The sequence below is a fragment of the Lutra lutra genome, chromosome 3 (genome assembly GCF_902655055.1).
Source record: "Lutra lutra chromosome 3, mLutLut1.2, whole genome shotgun sequence".
Lineage (NCBI taxonomy): Eukaryota > Metazoa > Chordata > Mammalia > Carnivora > Mustelidae > Lutra > Lutra lutra.
The window spans coordinates 66,527,545-66,544,915 of NC_062280.1; the positions used below are offsets into that span (position 1 = coordinate 66,527,545).

At 42.4% G+C, this 17,371-nt stretch overlaps 1 protein-coding gene across 1 annotated transcript in view; it reads right to left on the minus strand.

Annotated features, from left to right (window-relative positions):
• Positions 1 to 460: 460 nt before the first annotated feature.
• The window catches only part of LRP2 (LDL receptor related protein 2), a 173,500-nt gene continuing 156,589 nt past the window's right edge, over positions 461 to 17,371 (minus strand). The window contains exons 71-78 of the mRNA XM_047722149.1: positions 16,333 to 16,423; positions 15,447 to 15,514; positions 15,144 to 15,261; positions 14,312 to 14,441; positions 13,160 to 13,261; positions 11,486 to 11,593; positions 1,144 to 1,215; positions 461 to 953 (exon numbers count right to left, since the gene is read on the minus strand). Coding sequence (XP_047578105.1) covers positions 795 to 953; positions 1,144 to 1,215; positions 11,486 to 11,593; positions 13,160 to 13,261; positions 14,312 to 14,441; positions 15,144 to 15,261; positions 15,447 to 15,514; positions 16,333 to 16,423 — 848 coding nt within the window. The 3' untranslated portion in view covers positions 461 to 794. The remainder of the gene's footprint in view (positions 954 to 1,143; positions 1,216 to 11,485; positions 11,594 to 13,159; positions 13,262 to 14,311; positions 14,442 to 15,143; positions 15,262 to 15,446; positions 15,515 to 16,332; positions 16,424 to 17,371) is intronic.

Below are 17,371 nucleotides of genomic sequence, written 5' to 3' on the forward strand. Positions count from 1 at the left end.
AACAAACTCTTTGCAGGACACTTGTACCTCAGGACATGCGACTTTCTCACAGATGTCGCAGGTAAGAACGTTGACTTGGCAGCTAGCGAGGTAAAGACATGTGAGAGCATTCTGGCTGGACAGCACAGACGTGCAGAAGGGCAGCACCAAGCTGGTTTTCTACTTTCTGCGCTACTGGAGGCAGCGACAGGCAGATCCAGATGTCCGCACAACACACCGCACCCTCTGTCCATACTCCTACCGACCAGGTTACGGGTGATGTAGAACAAATGCGGAACATTCATTAAGTGCCATGGTGTAAAAATGGACCCAGGAGTGGGGCCCGGATCTCTTTCCTGAATAATCCTATAGAGAACAGGAGTGGTACCCTTCTTCAGACATGGCTAAACCACCCCACGCCCCGTCAATTCCTTTCCTTGTTGGATCATTTACTGTAATGATCACCAACCAATTCAGCAGATACTTTTATCAGCAAATTTAATGATGTGATAATCTTTCTGAAATTTACAAATGTACAATATATTTATAGAATTACCTTCGGAGAGCTTCAGTGCAAAGATATACATATAGTACGTTGTGATAATTATCTGTAAAAATAGGAGACAGCATTATGTAAAAAAAAAAAAAGACACTCAAGGCAGAGTTTCCATGGACACTTCCAACTATAGGCGAACTGGGAAAAAAATATATATATTTTTTAATAAAGTACTGAATGTTAACTTTCTCTTCATCTGTTTGTAAAAAATATATGTGCAAAAGTGTGTTTCTAATTATTCCCTAGATAGCTGGCATGGCTATACCTCAGAATCTTCTCTAACAAGGCTCGCGGTGTCTATAAAAGTGTCTTCTGTTGCAGTATAGGTTGGCACTGAGCCTCTTGGGGAACTTTTCGCAGGGACAGAAGGCGTTGGAGGTGGAGTCACAGACGCGCTGTCCTTCTGTTCATTCTCCATCTAAGGCCACAATGAAACACGGATCAGCCATTTATTCCCCCAACAGGACTAGAAACAGATTTTGTGTAAAGAAAACAAATCGTTGCCAGTTTGCTCAGGATAATCTGAGCGTACATCCCAGTGAGCCAAGCAAGGGATTGCTGAGGAAGCTTGCCGAATGCTTGTGCTAAGACAAACTGTCAGCAATTACCTCTGCGTAGATTGGATTTTCAAAGTTCGTGGCCGGTTTCGGTTTTCGTTTGAAGATATTCCATTTTGTTGCCTAAATGAAAAAGGGGAAACAGAAAACCTTCAGTAACGGAATTCTCTGGTGTGGATTTGGTCCCCTCATGTAAGCTTTAAAATGTCTTCTTTGTAAAGGACAAAGCAAATTTGGACCTGGGACCATGTGACCTGCCCCTTGGGTAAACTGTTCAGTTTCTCCTCAGATGGTCCCCAAACTGAAACTGAGTAGTCTCTGGCTCTTTTCGTCTAATAACTTTCAAAATATTTCCTTGATTTGACATGTAGAGTTGACAGAATCTGTGCCTCTAGAATCTAGAAGCCCTGAGAGAGGCTAGAGATTTCTTCGAGGCTGCCGAAAATGTAAAGAGAAAGCCAGATGGTAACTCCCATTTCCTAAAATGGGGTCTTGATCCTTGGTCAATGCAAGCATATCCCTTCTCCCTTCATCATTTCTTCCTATAATCAAAACAGCCATAGTGATACCAAAAATGAGTCTTTACTGAGAGTTCATTAGGTATCAGGGGTTGGCCTACAAGTTTCCCAATTTACCTTTCCAGCAGGTTTGTGAGGTGGGTGCTCTTATGTTACAGATGAGGAAACAAGAGTCACAGCAAGCTCATGTAACTGAATTGTAGGTGGAAGAGTAGGCAGTGTTAACAGGACTCCGAGGCCCATAAACCGAAGAAGCCAAAGAGGAATCACTATCGATGATGGCGGGTAGCCCAGGGTCTGCTGAAAAGCTGTCCATGGTGTCACTGCTGGACACAGCTCCGGCCACCCGATAGAGGCCGACAGGGAAGAGAAAACAAGGGAGCAGATACCCAACTCCAGCAGGTAGCTAAGGTAGCCTATCTATTTTAGGGGTGTCTCTTGCTCTGTGAAAGTAGGGGGCCAATATGTGAAGGAGTCAGGGGGGCACATGACCACAGAAGACCATTCACTGTAACCCGCATGTAAGTGAGCACCTACATGACCGCCACCAAGAGAAAGATGAACTCATTCAGGTCAAGAGCCTGGCCTTAGGAAGCTAACACTTATGGAATGGGCTACCAGGAGTTAGGCAATTACTAACCAGAGGAACCATGGTGATTTCCATAGCTATCTCCTTGGGAAACCCAATGCATACCAACGTGACTTTTGGAAAATGACAGAACGGAGTCAGAGGAATTCATGTTCCTAGATTTGAGTCCTTTGAGCCAATTTACTGATGAATGAAAGATTTGTGAGCCTCTCCAGCACATGAGTGCTAACCTAAGGAGATCCTAACCAAGTGCCTCTATGGCTTCAAGCCACACTGGCTGCCCCTTCCAGTGCCCAGGGCACGACTGATATGGGGAGATCACTAGATATACTGGGCAGAAGAGACCTTAGATAGTCTCAGCCTCAATCGATAAAAGAAAGAAAAAAAGTAAGAGGAAGAGCTGACATACTGCGAAGAGGAAGATGAGAAAGAAGGGACTATAATGGGTGAAGATCTCCTCTCATTTGAAGTCTTTCCGTGTTCATTTTGTTTCTGATGACAGGCGTGCAGGTCAGAGGCTGCAGCACACCCCCAACCCCACATTCCCTTCCTGCTCAGGCTGGGAGAGAGCTTGGTGTAGTGAAGAGATCACTAGACTTGAAATGGACTGAAAAGAAAAAATAAGTGAGAAAATAAAATAAATCTGGCACTGCCTTGGGGTTGAGTCAGGCTCAGGGAATATTCAAGATACACAGCATTGTGACATTCAAGTATTTTGGTGTCTGTGGAAAATTAATCTCCAAAATCCACTTTTAAATGTAGCCTGAAGAAAGAAATTCAGTCCCTTGAAAAATATGAAACTGAAAATTTCTTTCTAAGACAACATTTGTATGTGTCTCGTGTGTGTGTGTGTGTGTGTGTCAGGAGAAGAAGGAATTAGTACATGAAATATATAAAGGTAGACATAGAGGGGTACCTGGGTGGCTCAGTGGGTTAAAGCCTCTGCTTGGGTCATGATCTCAGGGTCCTGGAATCAAGCCCCGTATCGGGCTCTCTGCTCAGCAGGGAGCCTGCTTCCCTGCCTCTTTCTCTGCCTGCCTCTCTGACTACTTGTGATTTCTCTGTCAAATAAATAAATAAAATCTTTAAAAAAAAAAAAGGGTAGACAGAGAGCTAGGTTATAAGCTCTTCATTAGCATCAATTTTTTTTTTTTTTGAGAGAGAGAATGGGAGGCGTGAAGGGAGGACAGGAAAGGATCTTAAGCAGGCTCCATGCCCACACAGGAGTCTGATGCAGAGCTTGATCTCAAGACCCTGAGATCATGGCCTGAGCCAAAAACAAGAGTCAGGGAGACTTAACCGACTGAGCCATCCAGGTGTCCCTCATGAGCATGAATTTAGTTCAACTTTTATTTTGATCCAAACAAGCTGAACAGGAACCAATATCTGAGGTGCTGGAAATCTAACACTACTTCCAAGTTAATTTGGCAGATACCAATTATGCACAGAGACGGTGCAATTTGAGAAATAAGGATGATATAAGTGGCCAGATTTCTAACTACCCTTGGATTTGATTTTCACAGAAGAAGTCACAGAACCTTAAAACAGAGACATGCCAGATCCTTCTGTCCTCCACTGGGAATATGGGGGGAGGCAGAGTGGAAGAGGATCTGTGGGACCACAGTGCACTGAGGGAGACAGAAAGCTGATGCTCTGTGGACAGGGCCCAGAATAGGAAAATGTCCTGGAACGCAGAGACAAACTTTTGTACCACAAATATCTCACTTCATATGCCAACAGTGGTCCTAAGGAGAAGCATGAAGACTCTAGAATCCAGAGGTAAAATAGTTGGCCCAGGATCAGAGAGCTAGATCTTATTTAGCTTCATATGTAGCCATTAAAACTAAGGATCAAATACACATTAACACAAAATTTTCTATCAGATTTATTTATTGACTTTCTCTCTGTAGACCAAATAGTCTAAAAATTTCAAAGTGCCTGAAGGCATGATAGAGAAGTTCCATTAGCGGTCTTTTTTCTTTTACTTTTGGTTGTTAAACACTGTGCCTGGCACACTGAAGGCGAAAACACTGGTTGGTTGGATGGACACGTGGATAGATGGGAGAGTATAAACTAGCGCCATCTCATGGTGAATACAGGTTAACAGCAGAGGAGCTAAGAACACAGCACATTTTTCAGGGAACAAAGAGGTACACTGTAGAAAAATTCCACTATGGAGAAGGGAGGAGTCAAGATGGCGGAGAAGTAGCAGGCTGAGACTACTTCGGGTAGCGGGAGATCAGCTAAATAGCTTATCTAAAGATTGCAAACACCTACAAATCCAACGGGAGATTGAAGAGAAGAAGAACAGCAATTCCAGAAACAGAAAATCAACCACTTTCTGCAAGGTAGGACTGGCGGAGAAGTGAATCCAAAGCGACGGGAAGATAGACCGCGGGGGGAGGGGCCGGCTCCCGGCGAGCGGCGGAGCAACGGAGCAAAATCAGGACTTTTAAAAGTCTGTTCCGCTGAGGGACATCGCTCCAGAGGCTTAACTGGGGTGAAGCCCACGCGGAGTCAGCGCGGCCTCAGGTCCCGCAGGGTCGCAGAAGGATCGGGGGTGTCTCAGTGTCGCAGAGCTTACCGGTATTAGAACGGGGAAGCCGGCTGCAGAGACAGAGCCGAGGAGTGACTCTCAGCTTGGGGTTGCCTTGAACCGGTCGCAGGCTCGGTCAGCTCAGAGCGTGGCCGGAGGCCAGGGTGGCGGGAGTCATTGGGCGCTGTTCTCTGAGGGCGCACTGAGGAGTGGGGCCCCGGGCTCTCGGCTCCTCCGGGCCGGAGACCGGGAGGCCGCCATCTTCATTCCCGTCCTCCGGAACTCTACGGAAAGCGCTCAGGGAACAAAAGCTCCCGAAAGCGAACCCCAGCGGATTACTCAGCGCGGCCCCAGGTAAGGGCGGTGCAACTCCGCCTGGGGCAAAGACGCTTGAGAATCACTACAACAGGCCCCTCCCCCAGAAGATCAACGGGAAACCCAGCCAGGACCAAGTTCACCTACCAAGGAGAGCGGCGGAATTCCAGAGGAGAAGAAAGCAAAGCACGGAACTCATGGCTTTCTCCCCATGATTTTTTAGCCTTGCAGTTAATTTAATTTTTTTTCTTTTTCAATTTTTTTTTCTTTTTCTCTTCTTCTGCTGAATTTTTTTTAACTTTTACCGTTTTCTTTTTTTAACGTTTTTTAAATAGTTTATCTAATATATATATTTTTTTCCTCTTTTTATATTTTTTCTTTATCGGCTTTCTTTTTTTTAATAGTTTCTTTTTTTTTTTTTTCTTTCTTTCTGAACCCCTTTTTATCCCCCTTTCTCCCCCCTCACAATTCGGGATCTCTTCTGATTTGGCTAAAGCATATTTTCCTGGGGTTGTTGCCACCCTTTTAGTATTTTACTTGCTCCTTCATAAACTCTTATCTGGACAAAATGACAAGGCGGAAAAATTCACAACAAAAAAAAGAACAAGAGGCAGTACCAAAGGCTAGGGACCTAATCAATACAGACATTGGTAATATGTCAGATATAGAGTTCAGAATGATGATTCTCAAGGTTCTAGCCGGGCTTGAAAAAGGCATGGAAGATATTAAAGCAACCCTCTCAGGAGATATAAAAGCCCTTTCTGGAGAAATAAAAGAACTAAAATCTAACCAAGTTGAAATCAAAAAAGCTATTAATGAGGTGCAATCAAAAATGGAGGCTATCACTGCTAGGATAAATGAGGCAGAATAAAGAATTAGCGATATAGAAGACCAAATGACAGAGAATAAAGAAGCTGAGCAGAAGAGGGACAAACAGCTACTGGACCACGAGGGGAGAATTCGAGAGATAAGTGACACCATAAGACGAAACAACATTAGAATAATTGGGATTCCAGAAGAAGAGGAAACAGAGAGGGGAGCAGAAGGTATATTGGAGAGAATTATTGGAAAGAATTTCCCCAATATGGCAAAGGGAACAAGCATCAAAATCCAGGAGGTTCAGAGAACCCCCCTCAAAATCAATAAGAATAGGTCCACACCCCGTCACCTAATAGTAAAATTGACAAGTCTTAGTGACAAAGAAAAGATTCTGAAAGCAGCCCAGGAAAAGAAGTCTGTAACGTACAATGGTAAAAGTATTAGATTGGCAGCAGACTTATCTACAGAGACCTGGCAGGCCAGAAAGAGCTGGCATGATATATTCAGAGTACTAAATGAGAAAAACATGCAGCCAAAAATACTATGTCCAGCTAGGCTATCATTGAAAATAGAAGGAGAGATTAAAAGCTTCCAGGACAAACAAAAACTGAAAGAATTTGCAAATACCAAACCAGCTCTACAGGAAATATTGAAAGGGGTCCTCTAAGCAAAGAGAGACCCTAAAAGTAGTAGATCAGAAAGAAACAGAGACAATATACAATAACAGTCACCTTACAGGCAATACAATGGCACTAAATTCATATCTCTCAATACTTACCCTGAATGTTAATGGGCTAAATGCCCCAATCAAAAGACACAGGGTATCAGAATGGATAAAAAAATAAAAACCATCTATATGTTGCCTACAAGAAACTCATCTTAAATCCGAAGACACCTCCAGGTTTAAAGTGAGGGGGTGGAAAAGAATTTACCATGCTAATGGACATCAGAAGAAAGCAGGAGTGGCAATCCTTATATCAGATCAATTAGATTTTAAGCCAAAGACTATAATAAGAGATGAGGAAGGACACTATATCATACTCAAAGGAACTGTCCAACAAGAAGATCTAACAATTTTAAATATCTATGCCCCTAACGTGGGAGCAGCCAACTATATAAACCAATTAATAACAAAATCAAAGAAACACATCGACAAGAATACAATAATAGTAGGGGATTTTAACACTCCCCTCACTGAAATGGACAGATCATCCAAGCAAAAGATCAACAAGGAAATCAAGGCCTTAAATGACACACTGGACCAGATGGACATCACAGATATATTCAGAACATTTCATCCCAAAGCAACAGAACACACATTCTTCTCTAGTGCACATGGAACATTCTCCAGAATAGATCACATTCTTGGTCCTAAATCAAGTCTCAACAGGTATCAAAAGATTGGGATCATTACCTGCATATTTTCAGACCACAATGCTCTAAAGCTAGAATTCAATCACAAGAGGAAATTTGGAAAGAACCCAAACACATGGAGACTAAACAGCATCCTTCTAAAGAATGAATGGGTCAACCAGGAAATTAAAGAAGAATTGAAAAAATTTATGGAAACAAATGATAATGAAAACACAATGGTTCAGAATTTGTGGGACACAACAAAGGCAGTCCTGAGAGGAAAATATATAGCGGTACAAGCCTTTCTCAAGAAACAAGAAAGGTCTCAGGTACACAACCTAACCCTACACCTAAAGGAGCTGGAGAAAGAACAAGAAAGAAACCCTAAACCCAGCAGGAGAAGAGAAATCATAAAGATCAGAGCAGAAATCAATGAAATAGAAACCAAAAAAACAATAGAACAAATCAACAAAACGAGGAGCTGGTTCTTTGAAAGAATTAATAAGATTGATAAACCCCTGGCCAGACTTATCAAAAAGAAAAGAGAAAGGACCCAAATAAATAAAATCATGAATGAAAGAGGAGAGATCACAACGAACACCAAAGAAATACAGACAATTATAAGAACATACTATGAGCAACTCTACGCCAACAAATTTGACAATCTGGAAGAAATGGATGCATTCCTAGAGACATATAAACTACCACAACTGAACCAGGAAGAAATAGAAAGCCTGAACAGACCCATAACCAGTAAGGAGATTGAAACAGTCATCAAAAATCTCCAAACAAACAAAAGCCCAGGGCCAGACGGCTTCCCGGGGGAATTCTACCAAACATTTAAAGAAGAACTAATTCCTATTCTCCTGAAACTGTTCCAAAAAATAGAAATAGAAGGAAAACTTCCAAACTCATTTTATGAGGCCAGCATCACCTTGATCCCAAAACCAGACAAGGATCCCAACAAAAAAGAGAACTACAGACCAATATCCTTGATGAACACAGATGCAAAAATTCTCGCCAAAATACTAGCCAATAGGATTCAACAGTACATTAAAAGGATTATTCACCACGACCAAATGGGATTTATTCCAGGGCTGCAAGGCTGGTTCAACATCCGCAAATCAATCAATGTGATACAACACATTAATAAAAGAAAGAACAAGAACCATATGATACTCTCCATAGATGCTGAAAAAGCATTTGACAAAGTACAGCATCCCTTCCTGATCAAAACTCTTCAAAGTGTAGGGATAGACGGCACATACCTCAATATTATCAAAGCCATCTATGAAAAACCCACCGCAAATATCATTCTCAATGGAGAAAAACTGAAAGCTTTTCCGCTAAGGTCAGGAACACGGCAGGGATGTCCGTTATCACCACTGCTATTCAACATAGTACTAGAAGTCCTAGCCTCAGCAATCAGACAACAAAAGGAAATTAAAGGCATCCAAATCGGCAAAGAAGAAGTCAAACTATCACTCTTCGCAGATGATATGATACTCTATGTGGAAAACCCAAAAGACTCCACTCCAAAACTGCTAGAACTTGTACAGGAATTCAGTAAAGTGTCAGGATATAAAATCAATGCACAGGAATCAGTTGCATTTCTCTACACCAACAACAAGACAGAAGAAAGAGAAATTAAGGAGTCCATCCCATTTACAATTGCACCCAAAACTATAAGATACCTAGGAATAAACCTAACCAAAGAGACTAAGAATCTATACTCAGAAAACTATAAAGTACTCATGAAAGAAATTGAGGAAGACACAAAGAAATGGAAAAATGTTCCATGCTCCTGGATTGGAAGAATAAATATTGTGAAAATGTCTATGCTACCTAAAGCAATCTACACATTTAATGCAATTCCTATCAAAGTAACATCCATTTTTTTCAAAGAAATGGAACAAATAATCCTAAAATTTATATGGAACCAGAAAAGACCTCGAATAGCCAAAGGAATATTGAAAAAGAAAGCCAAAGTTGGTGGCCTCACAATTCCGGACTTCAAGCTCTATTACAAAGCTGTCATCATCAAGACAGCATGGTACTGGCACAAAAACAGACACATAGATCAATGGAACAGAATAGAGAGCCCAGAAATGGACCCTCAACTCTATGGTCAACTCATCTTCGACAAAGCAGGAAAGAATGTCCAATGGAACAAAGACAGCCTCTTCAATAAATGGTGTTGGGAAAATTGGACAGCCACATGCAGAAAAATGAAATTGGATCATTTCCTTACACCACACACGAAAATAGACTCAAAATGGATGAAGGATCTCAATGTGAGAAAGGAATCCATTAAAATCCTCGAGGAGAACACAGGCAGCAACCTCTTCGACCTCAGCCGCAGCAACATCTTCCTAGGAACATCACAAAAGGCAAGGGAAGCAAGGGCAAAAATGAACTTTTGGGATTTTATCAAGATCAAAAGCTTTTGCACAGCAAAGGAAACAGTGAACAAAACCAAAAGACAACTGACAGAATGGGAGAAGATATTTGCAAATGACATATCAGATAAAGGGCTAGTGTCCAAAATCTATAAAGAACTTAGCAAACTCAACACCCAAAGAACAAATAATCCAATCAAGAAATGGGCAGAGGACATGAACAGACATTTCTGCAAAGAAGACATCCAGATGGCCAACAGACACATGAAAAAGTGCTCCATATCACTCGGCATCAGGGAAATACAAATCAAAACCACCATGAGATATCACCTCACACCAGTCAGAATGGCTAAAATTAACAAGTCAGGAAATGACAGATGCTGGCGAGGATGCGGAGAAAGGGGAATCCTCCTACACTGTTGGTGGGAATGCAAGCTGGTGCAACCACTCTGGAAAACAGCATGGAGGTTCCTCAAAATGTTGAAAATAGAACTACCCTATGACCCTGCAATTGCACTGCTGGGTATTTACCCTAAAGATACAAACATAGTGATCCGAAGGGGCACATGCACCCGAATGTTTATAGCAGCAATGTCTACAATAGCCAAACTATGGAAAGAACCTAGATGTCCATCTACAGACGAATGGATAAAGAAGATGTGGTATATATACACAATGGAATACTATGCAGCCATCAAAAGAAATGAAATCTTGCCATTTGCGACGACGTGGATGGAACTAGAGGGTATCATGCTTAGCGAAATAAGTCAATCGGAGAAAGACAACTATCATATGATCTCCCTGATATGAGGGAGAGGAGATGCAACATGGGGGGTTGAGGGGGTAGGAGAAGAGTAAATGAAACAAGATGGGATTGGGAGGGAGACAAACCATAAGTGACTCTTAATCTCACAAAACAAACTGAGGGTTGATGGGGGGAGGGGGTTGGGAGAGGGGGTGGGGTTATGGATATTGGGGAGGGTATGTGCTATGGTGAGTGTTGTGAAGTGTGTAAACCTGGCGATTCGCAGACCTGTACCCCTGGGGATTAAAATATATGTTTATAAAGCTGTAAAAAAAAAAAAAAAAAGAAAGAAAGAAAGGATGAATCCCCAAGTTTTGTAGCAACATGGACGGGACTGGAAGAGATTATGCTGAGTGAAATAAGTCAAGCAGAGAGAGTCAATTATCATATGGTTTCACTTATTTGTGGAGCATAACAAATAGCATGGAGGACAAGGGGAGATGGAGAGGAGAGGGGAGTTGAGGGAAATTGGAAGGGGAGGTGAACCATGAGAGACTATGGACTCTGAAAAACGATCTGGGAATTTTGAAGGGGTGGGGGGTGGGAGGTTGGGGGCACCAGGTGGTGGGTATTGTGGAGGGCACAGATTGCATGGAGCACTGGGTGTGGTGCAAAAATAATGAATACTGTTATGCTGAAAAAATAAAAAAAATAAAAATAAAAATAAAAATAAAAAAAAAAAAGAAAAATTCCACTATGTAAAAAAAGGAAAGGGTCTTCTACATGTATCCTTGACACAGTGACACAATGACATAGTGAAGTCATTCTCTAAAATCAAGCACCTCTGGTCTGAAGAGACTAGATCCGGAAGTCTGTTGCCCTTCTTTTCTATATGGTCTCTCATGTCACGGGAATATCATTCCTATTTCAGAAATGTGGCTTTAGCTGTGGAAAGTTTTTCAATTTACTATTTTTTAAAAATTATCTTTCTTAACTGCCTACATATATTGGTTCCATGAGCCTATCAGGGTCTCCCTAGTTACCCCCAGCATTAGTAAACCCAGAAATTCCGAAGCCCTTTGCAAATCCCACATCCTTTCAGTAGCCAGCCACTGTTACCTGAGTTCCATCAGCACCGGGGGAGGTCGGCTTTGTGTCTGGAACTATTTCAGAAGGGTTGATGGGACTTCCATAGTTCTGGTTATCCACATTTCCAGATACAGTCACCTGTGTGCACATTAAAGCACAGTATCCAGTTTTGAAACAATCTTGGCTATGAAGTTTCTTATCAACTCTTTGGCTCTCTTCATTGCCTTGCTTTCCCACAGACATGGTCAGGCACTCTTTTTCTTACATGAGACTAACCCCATCGCCTAGGACTAAACACTGTTCCCATCTCCCCCAAATCAGGAGCACCAACACTATGTCATCCATGTCATGCCTTAATCCTGGGAGGCAAACACACATATCACAATTTACACTCTCAGTAATGACAATTTTATTGTGTTGTCTGTGCTCCCATATTCCCACTGCTGACCATATTTTTTGATAAACAACTCTGGCTGTACATTGGCAACCAAACCTAGAGGAACAGCATGAATTATTCCCAAACTCATCAGAACTGAGAATCTTATCTTTGGATATTTAGAGTAAAATTAATAATCTGAGAGGACTGCTTATAAGAGGTTGAATATTTGAAACAAAGGTATAATGGAATTAATAACCCTCTAGACATTTTTCTGTAACATTCATGTGATTCCAAGGTTCCCTCTTAAGCCCAAATTACTATGAATATATAATTAACAAATTATAAGGCAAAAAATCTACTTTTTCCGGTATTTTTATATTCACTGTTTCATTTCTTTTCAAATGTGGATATGTTTGTAAACATGGCCTTATTTTATTTCAAGTGAAAATGCCAAATGAGATGTCATATCTGTTTTATCGTGTGATTAGATTTTTGCTATCTGGATATCAAAGGATCAGACAAAATGCTTTCAAGATGCAACTATTTCTGATCTTAGGAAAGCTATTCATAAAATAAACACTTCTATATTTAAAAGGTACCATATCTTATGATTTCAAAAGAAGTTTAGGTATTAACAACAAAACCATATTTCACAAAGGCTCTAGCTTTCTTGACAAGGAAGGACAGACTAAGAGTTGACAGGCACTAGAAATGGTACAGGAGCTACTGATCCAAAGCCCGTGAAAACTTCTTCCCCTACATCTATACACCTATGTCGTCTTCCTGCTCCTCTTAAAGAGGAGTGAGTAATAGGGCTGCACCACAGGAAATTGAGAGAGCTCCCTATCTATTCTGGAGACTTTTGTACTTTTCAGAGAAGTATGGGGAAGGCAGGTATAGGGAGGTCACCTCAAATAACAACATTGTGCTATCAGTAAGAACCCATAGAGTATATCCAGTCCGCAAAATCTCTACATAATGACCTGATAATCACTCACTTGTCCATTTCACGAATAGTTAGAGAGAGCCTGTGTGTGCCTGGCACTGCTTGCCAAGCCCCTGAATGGATTCCTAATTCTTGCCCTGACCACTTAGAACGAAAAGGATCTTGGTCAGCACCCCAAGAAGGGCCGCTAAACCCCAGCAACTATTCACAAATTGGTGTCATATCCTTGGGTCAGTCCTGTGACTGCATATAGTCAAGCAGAAGAATGAACACTGTTTCCCTCCATTCAAAGGTAAGCTGGGAGAACCCTAACAGGGTATTATTCAACAGAACAAGATTCAACAAGAGCAGCACCTCAAAGAAAGGGCTGATTTCTCACCTGCGTTGGCTGAACCACTTTGACATCACTGTCCCTGGATGCATACATTGGGTTTTCAAATATTATGGGCTGCTTCCCCATCTCCATGGCAAAGTTTTCACTCTGATGAAAATATATATATATATATATATATATATATCTGGTTTACACACAAAGGAAGGTGCCCTCCTCATACCTCAAGAAATATCAGGTACTATGCCAAATAAACCCAAAAAGAACTTACCCCCACCCAAAAAATGGAGGGGGGCAGGAGACATAAGGCTTCCATATGGCAAACCATTACACAAAGTTAACAAATGCACTCATTTATCAGATCAAGAAAACAAATATTCCCCCTGTATCCACATTGTCTTTGGCTCCTTAATACAAATAACTCACTTGGGGATTGGGTTTGTACAACAGAGAAAAGAGTGGGTGATGGAAGAAGAGCTAAGAGGAGAAGAGGGAGATGGGAAAGAGGAAAGAATGGATCACCCTGTACTTTTATGCAAGGGCAAACACAAAAGATTTGGGGGAAAGGCAAAATACTGAAAATGATTTTCCAGTACTGATTATAAAGACTGTACTAGTCCACTCATAAACTAGCCATTTGATCCTCACAAGAGGTATTATTGTACCCATTTCACAGATGAGGACAGTGAGGGTCAGAGTGATCAAGTTCGTGCCTACTGTAACATCCTTAGAAGGTGGCAGAATTACGATTTGAACCAACCACTGACTCTAAAAATCACTGCTTGTTCTGTCAGTATTTTACACTGGTGGGAAAAGAGATGAGACTAGGAGACGTATTTCCCTACTCCTTCCTTTCACATACAAGGAGTCACCAAATAAAAACAACACCATGCTCTCTTTCTCCCCCTCCCAAAAGACACAAGACTGCTTAAGATTCCCATTAAACTCAACACTGTTCAGGATTCAACTGTGACTTAGAGCAGGGGTAGAGTTCAATTTAATTACTAGTATTTTTAGAGAACTTTCTGCAACAAACAATGTTTCCAATTTTGTAAAGACTATTTTGAGAAGCACACTGCTTCATCTTTTTTTTACTAGGATAATTTTATTCTCTATAAAAGTGTTTCTTTTATTAAAAAAAAAAAAACAGTAAAAATGAAAACCTTCACTTCACAAACTGTCACTTGCCACCACACTCACCATCACCATCGAGCGGTCAATAGCAGACTCGGGTCCAAAACCAGATACTCCGATATCCATGTTAACATCTGCTCCCGATCTGAAGGTCACCCCATTTCCATTTTCAGAGGACTTTACTAGACTGCTTAAGCTGAAAAGAAGTAATTGAAACAATGTGCAATTTTTTTTTAAAGATTTTTATTTATTTATTTGACAGAAATCACAAGTAAGCAGAGAGGCAGGCAGAGAGAGAGGAGGAAGCAGGCTCCCTGCTGAGCAGAAAGCCCGATGTGGGGCTTGAACCCAGGACCTGGAATCATGACCTGAGCCGAAGGCAGCGGCTTAACCCACTGAGCCACCCAGGCGCCCCAATGTGCAATTTTTTAAACAATCTTTGGCAACAGTGCCCTCTTCTCCATATTGCAAACTCTTCCTTAAATGAAGGGCTCAATTCCCACTATGAATTTGCATCTCAAATATGGTAAGACGTTGCCTCAGCTACATGCAAGTGTTAAAGCACATTCCTGAATGGTGGAGATCTGAGAGAGAGCCAAGTGGGCCCTTGCAGGAATAAAGCCTGGTCCATCCCACGGAGAGAGTTCCAGTCTGACCCCAACGCCCGCCAGTGGGCACAACCATTTAAACTATAAAATAGGATCTGACCCGGGCTTCCAAAGAAGCACTTGATTCAGAAGTTGTCATCTGAAATGACGGCTTTAAGTTCATTTTGTTTCTGCAGAAAAAGCAAGCTGCACACTGTGCTTAAAAATATATATAAATAAAACACCTAACTTATTCACACGGTCCCATCACCCAGGCTTCTAACATCAATATTCCCCATAATGAAACTGACCTTGGTAGCTTGGGCAGAGAAGGCAAAAGGGAGCCCGTTCTCCGGTAGTGGAAAAATCCTACTGCCGCCAAAGCGGCGATGATGATGATCAGGATGATGGTCAAGAGCACAGCCACTGCTGCTGCCAAAGAGGGGAGAAGGGACCGTATCAGCAGATGGAAAGGGAAAGGCACCGGAAGACTTCATGGTGGAAGGGGGTAGAACCACTCATTCTCCCAAGACGGAGTTGAACAGAATCTAGACAGCATTCAGAACTTAGGAGCAGTGCGGCCTTTCCAGGCTGCTCGTGTTCTTAGAACTTACTTGTTCCTGGAGGGACGCCTTTGGAAAGCCCTATTTCACAGTGTTTTCCCATGTAGCCGCTGGGACACCTGGAAGTTAAAGAAGAATGGGTCACAAGCTGTGGCCTTCCTAGGCTTCCATAGCTCTTTACAAGCCCATCCTCGGGTAGAGAGGGGGTGGACGGAGCAAATTACGTGCAGAACAGTCAATGCGTCCTGCACGACTTTCCTGTGCTCTGCCAGTGGGTGATGAGCAGAATGAATGGCAATCCGACTTTGAAATTCACTTTTGGTGTTGTGACCCTGACATCAAATAAACCTCATGGTGTCACCTTTACCCTACGGAATTCTTCCTTCAAGAGAAAACTGAAAACCACGATTGTGTTCTTTCCTCTGACATGTATTCATTAAGTACTTTCAGAGACCTCCATTTTTCTTGCTCCGTGTTAGAGCTTTCTCCATAATTCTCTTTTTTCCATGTCTCTGACCCAGTTCCTGCTCATCATGAGGGCTTGGGCTGGAGCACCACTGCTGACACCTGGTCTCCCACAATCCTAATGTCATTACCACCTCCAGATGAGTAGGGAAAAAATGGGGCTGTCACTTCTCTAAGCCCTTGTTAGAGCTAGCCCACACTCCTGTGGCATCTCCTGGGGAGGGGGGGATGGGAAATGCAGAATCCCTATGAAGGAGGTAGGCATTTGATCCAGAAGATTCTTATGAACAGTATACAGTTGGAGAAACACTGCCTTAGCTCTCTGTGGACTCTCCCAAGGGAGGGGAAGCTGGCAGAGACGAGAAAATTAGTGAAGTGGCAAGGTTCCTGTACTTGTTTTTCTGGCCACTTGGTCTAAAATTCCTCCAGGAGACACAAGGCCTATAGCTCAGACCTCAAGATTCAGACTTACTTGCATTTGGGGAGGTCGTTCTCATCAAAATAGCAACTTCCTCCATACATACACCGGCATGGGGGGGGCATGGTGATAGGACTTTCGATGGCTGCAGAAAGGGAAAGCCATGCATGTGTTATTCAGCCACACCCGGCAGAGCACCCAAACCATGCAGATCTGTTCAGGCCCAGGGTTGGGGTGGGGAGTGGATGGGGCAGGGCAGCTACTTGGCCTCCCTCTCTGAACGTTACCTTCCCCTGGAGTCAGATAAATTCCCTTAATAATAAGGTTTTTGAAAGGAATGCACATTTGGTGGAAGGAAAGAGGCAATTTATAGCATTTCCCCTCCCAACAGTGGAGAGACACTATACTCCAGAACATACATTAATGTTTAAAAGAAGCTTATGGTAAAGGGATCTCTTAAGACATTCACATTCTCATTGGAAGTTTTCAGAATTCTCCTCCGCAAGCCCTGTTAAATACAAGAGCTCAGTCTGGGGACATCTGGACTTGAACTGAAGGCTCCAAAGCATCAGGGACCCATCGAGCAACTGACAGACACACAATGCAGGGGCACAGATGCCTGATAAGACAGCTAGTCAGAGCTGTCTTATTTTTTTAAGTCCTCCAAAACTGCCCTCACTCTGGGACCCTGTTCCAGCTCAGCCCCCATCGACTCCCCGGATGTGGCTGATGGGCTTGCTAGTGTTCCCATGTCTCATACTTAGAAGAAGCTCAGTGAGTATTTACTACTTGTGCCCTTACTTAAGGAGTTCAGATGCCCTCCTGGCTCAGTCCCTCAATCTGAAACTCTACTCAAAATTCGCTTTATCAGAGAGGCCTTCTTGGAACTCTAGCTAAAGGCAACCCAACCCCATCCTCATCCCTCTTACCTTGCTTTGGTTTTCTCCTTTTGCTTTTATGACCTGATATTATATATTAGGGGTGGGTGGGTCTCTATTTACTGTCCTACTAGAATATAAACCCAACAAGAGCAAACATTCTATTTTTTCACTTCCATTACCTCCAGCACTAATGCCTTGCATGTAGTAGGCAC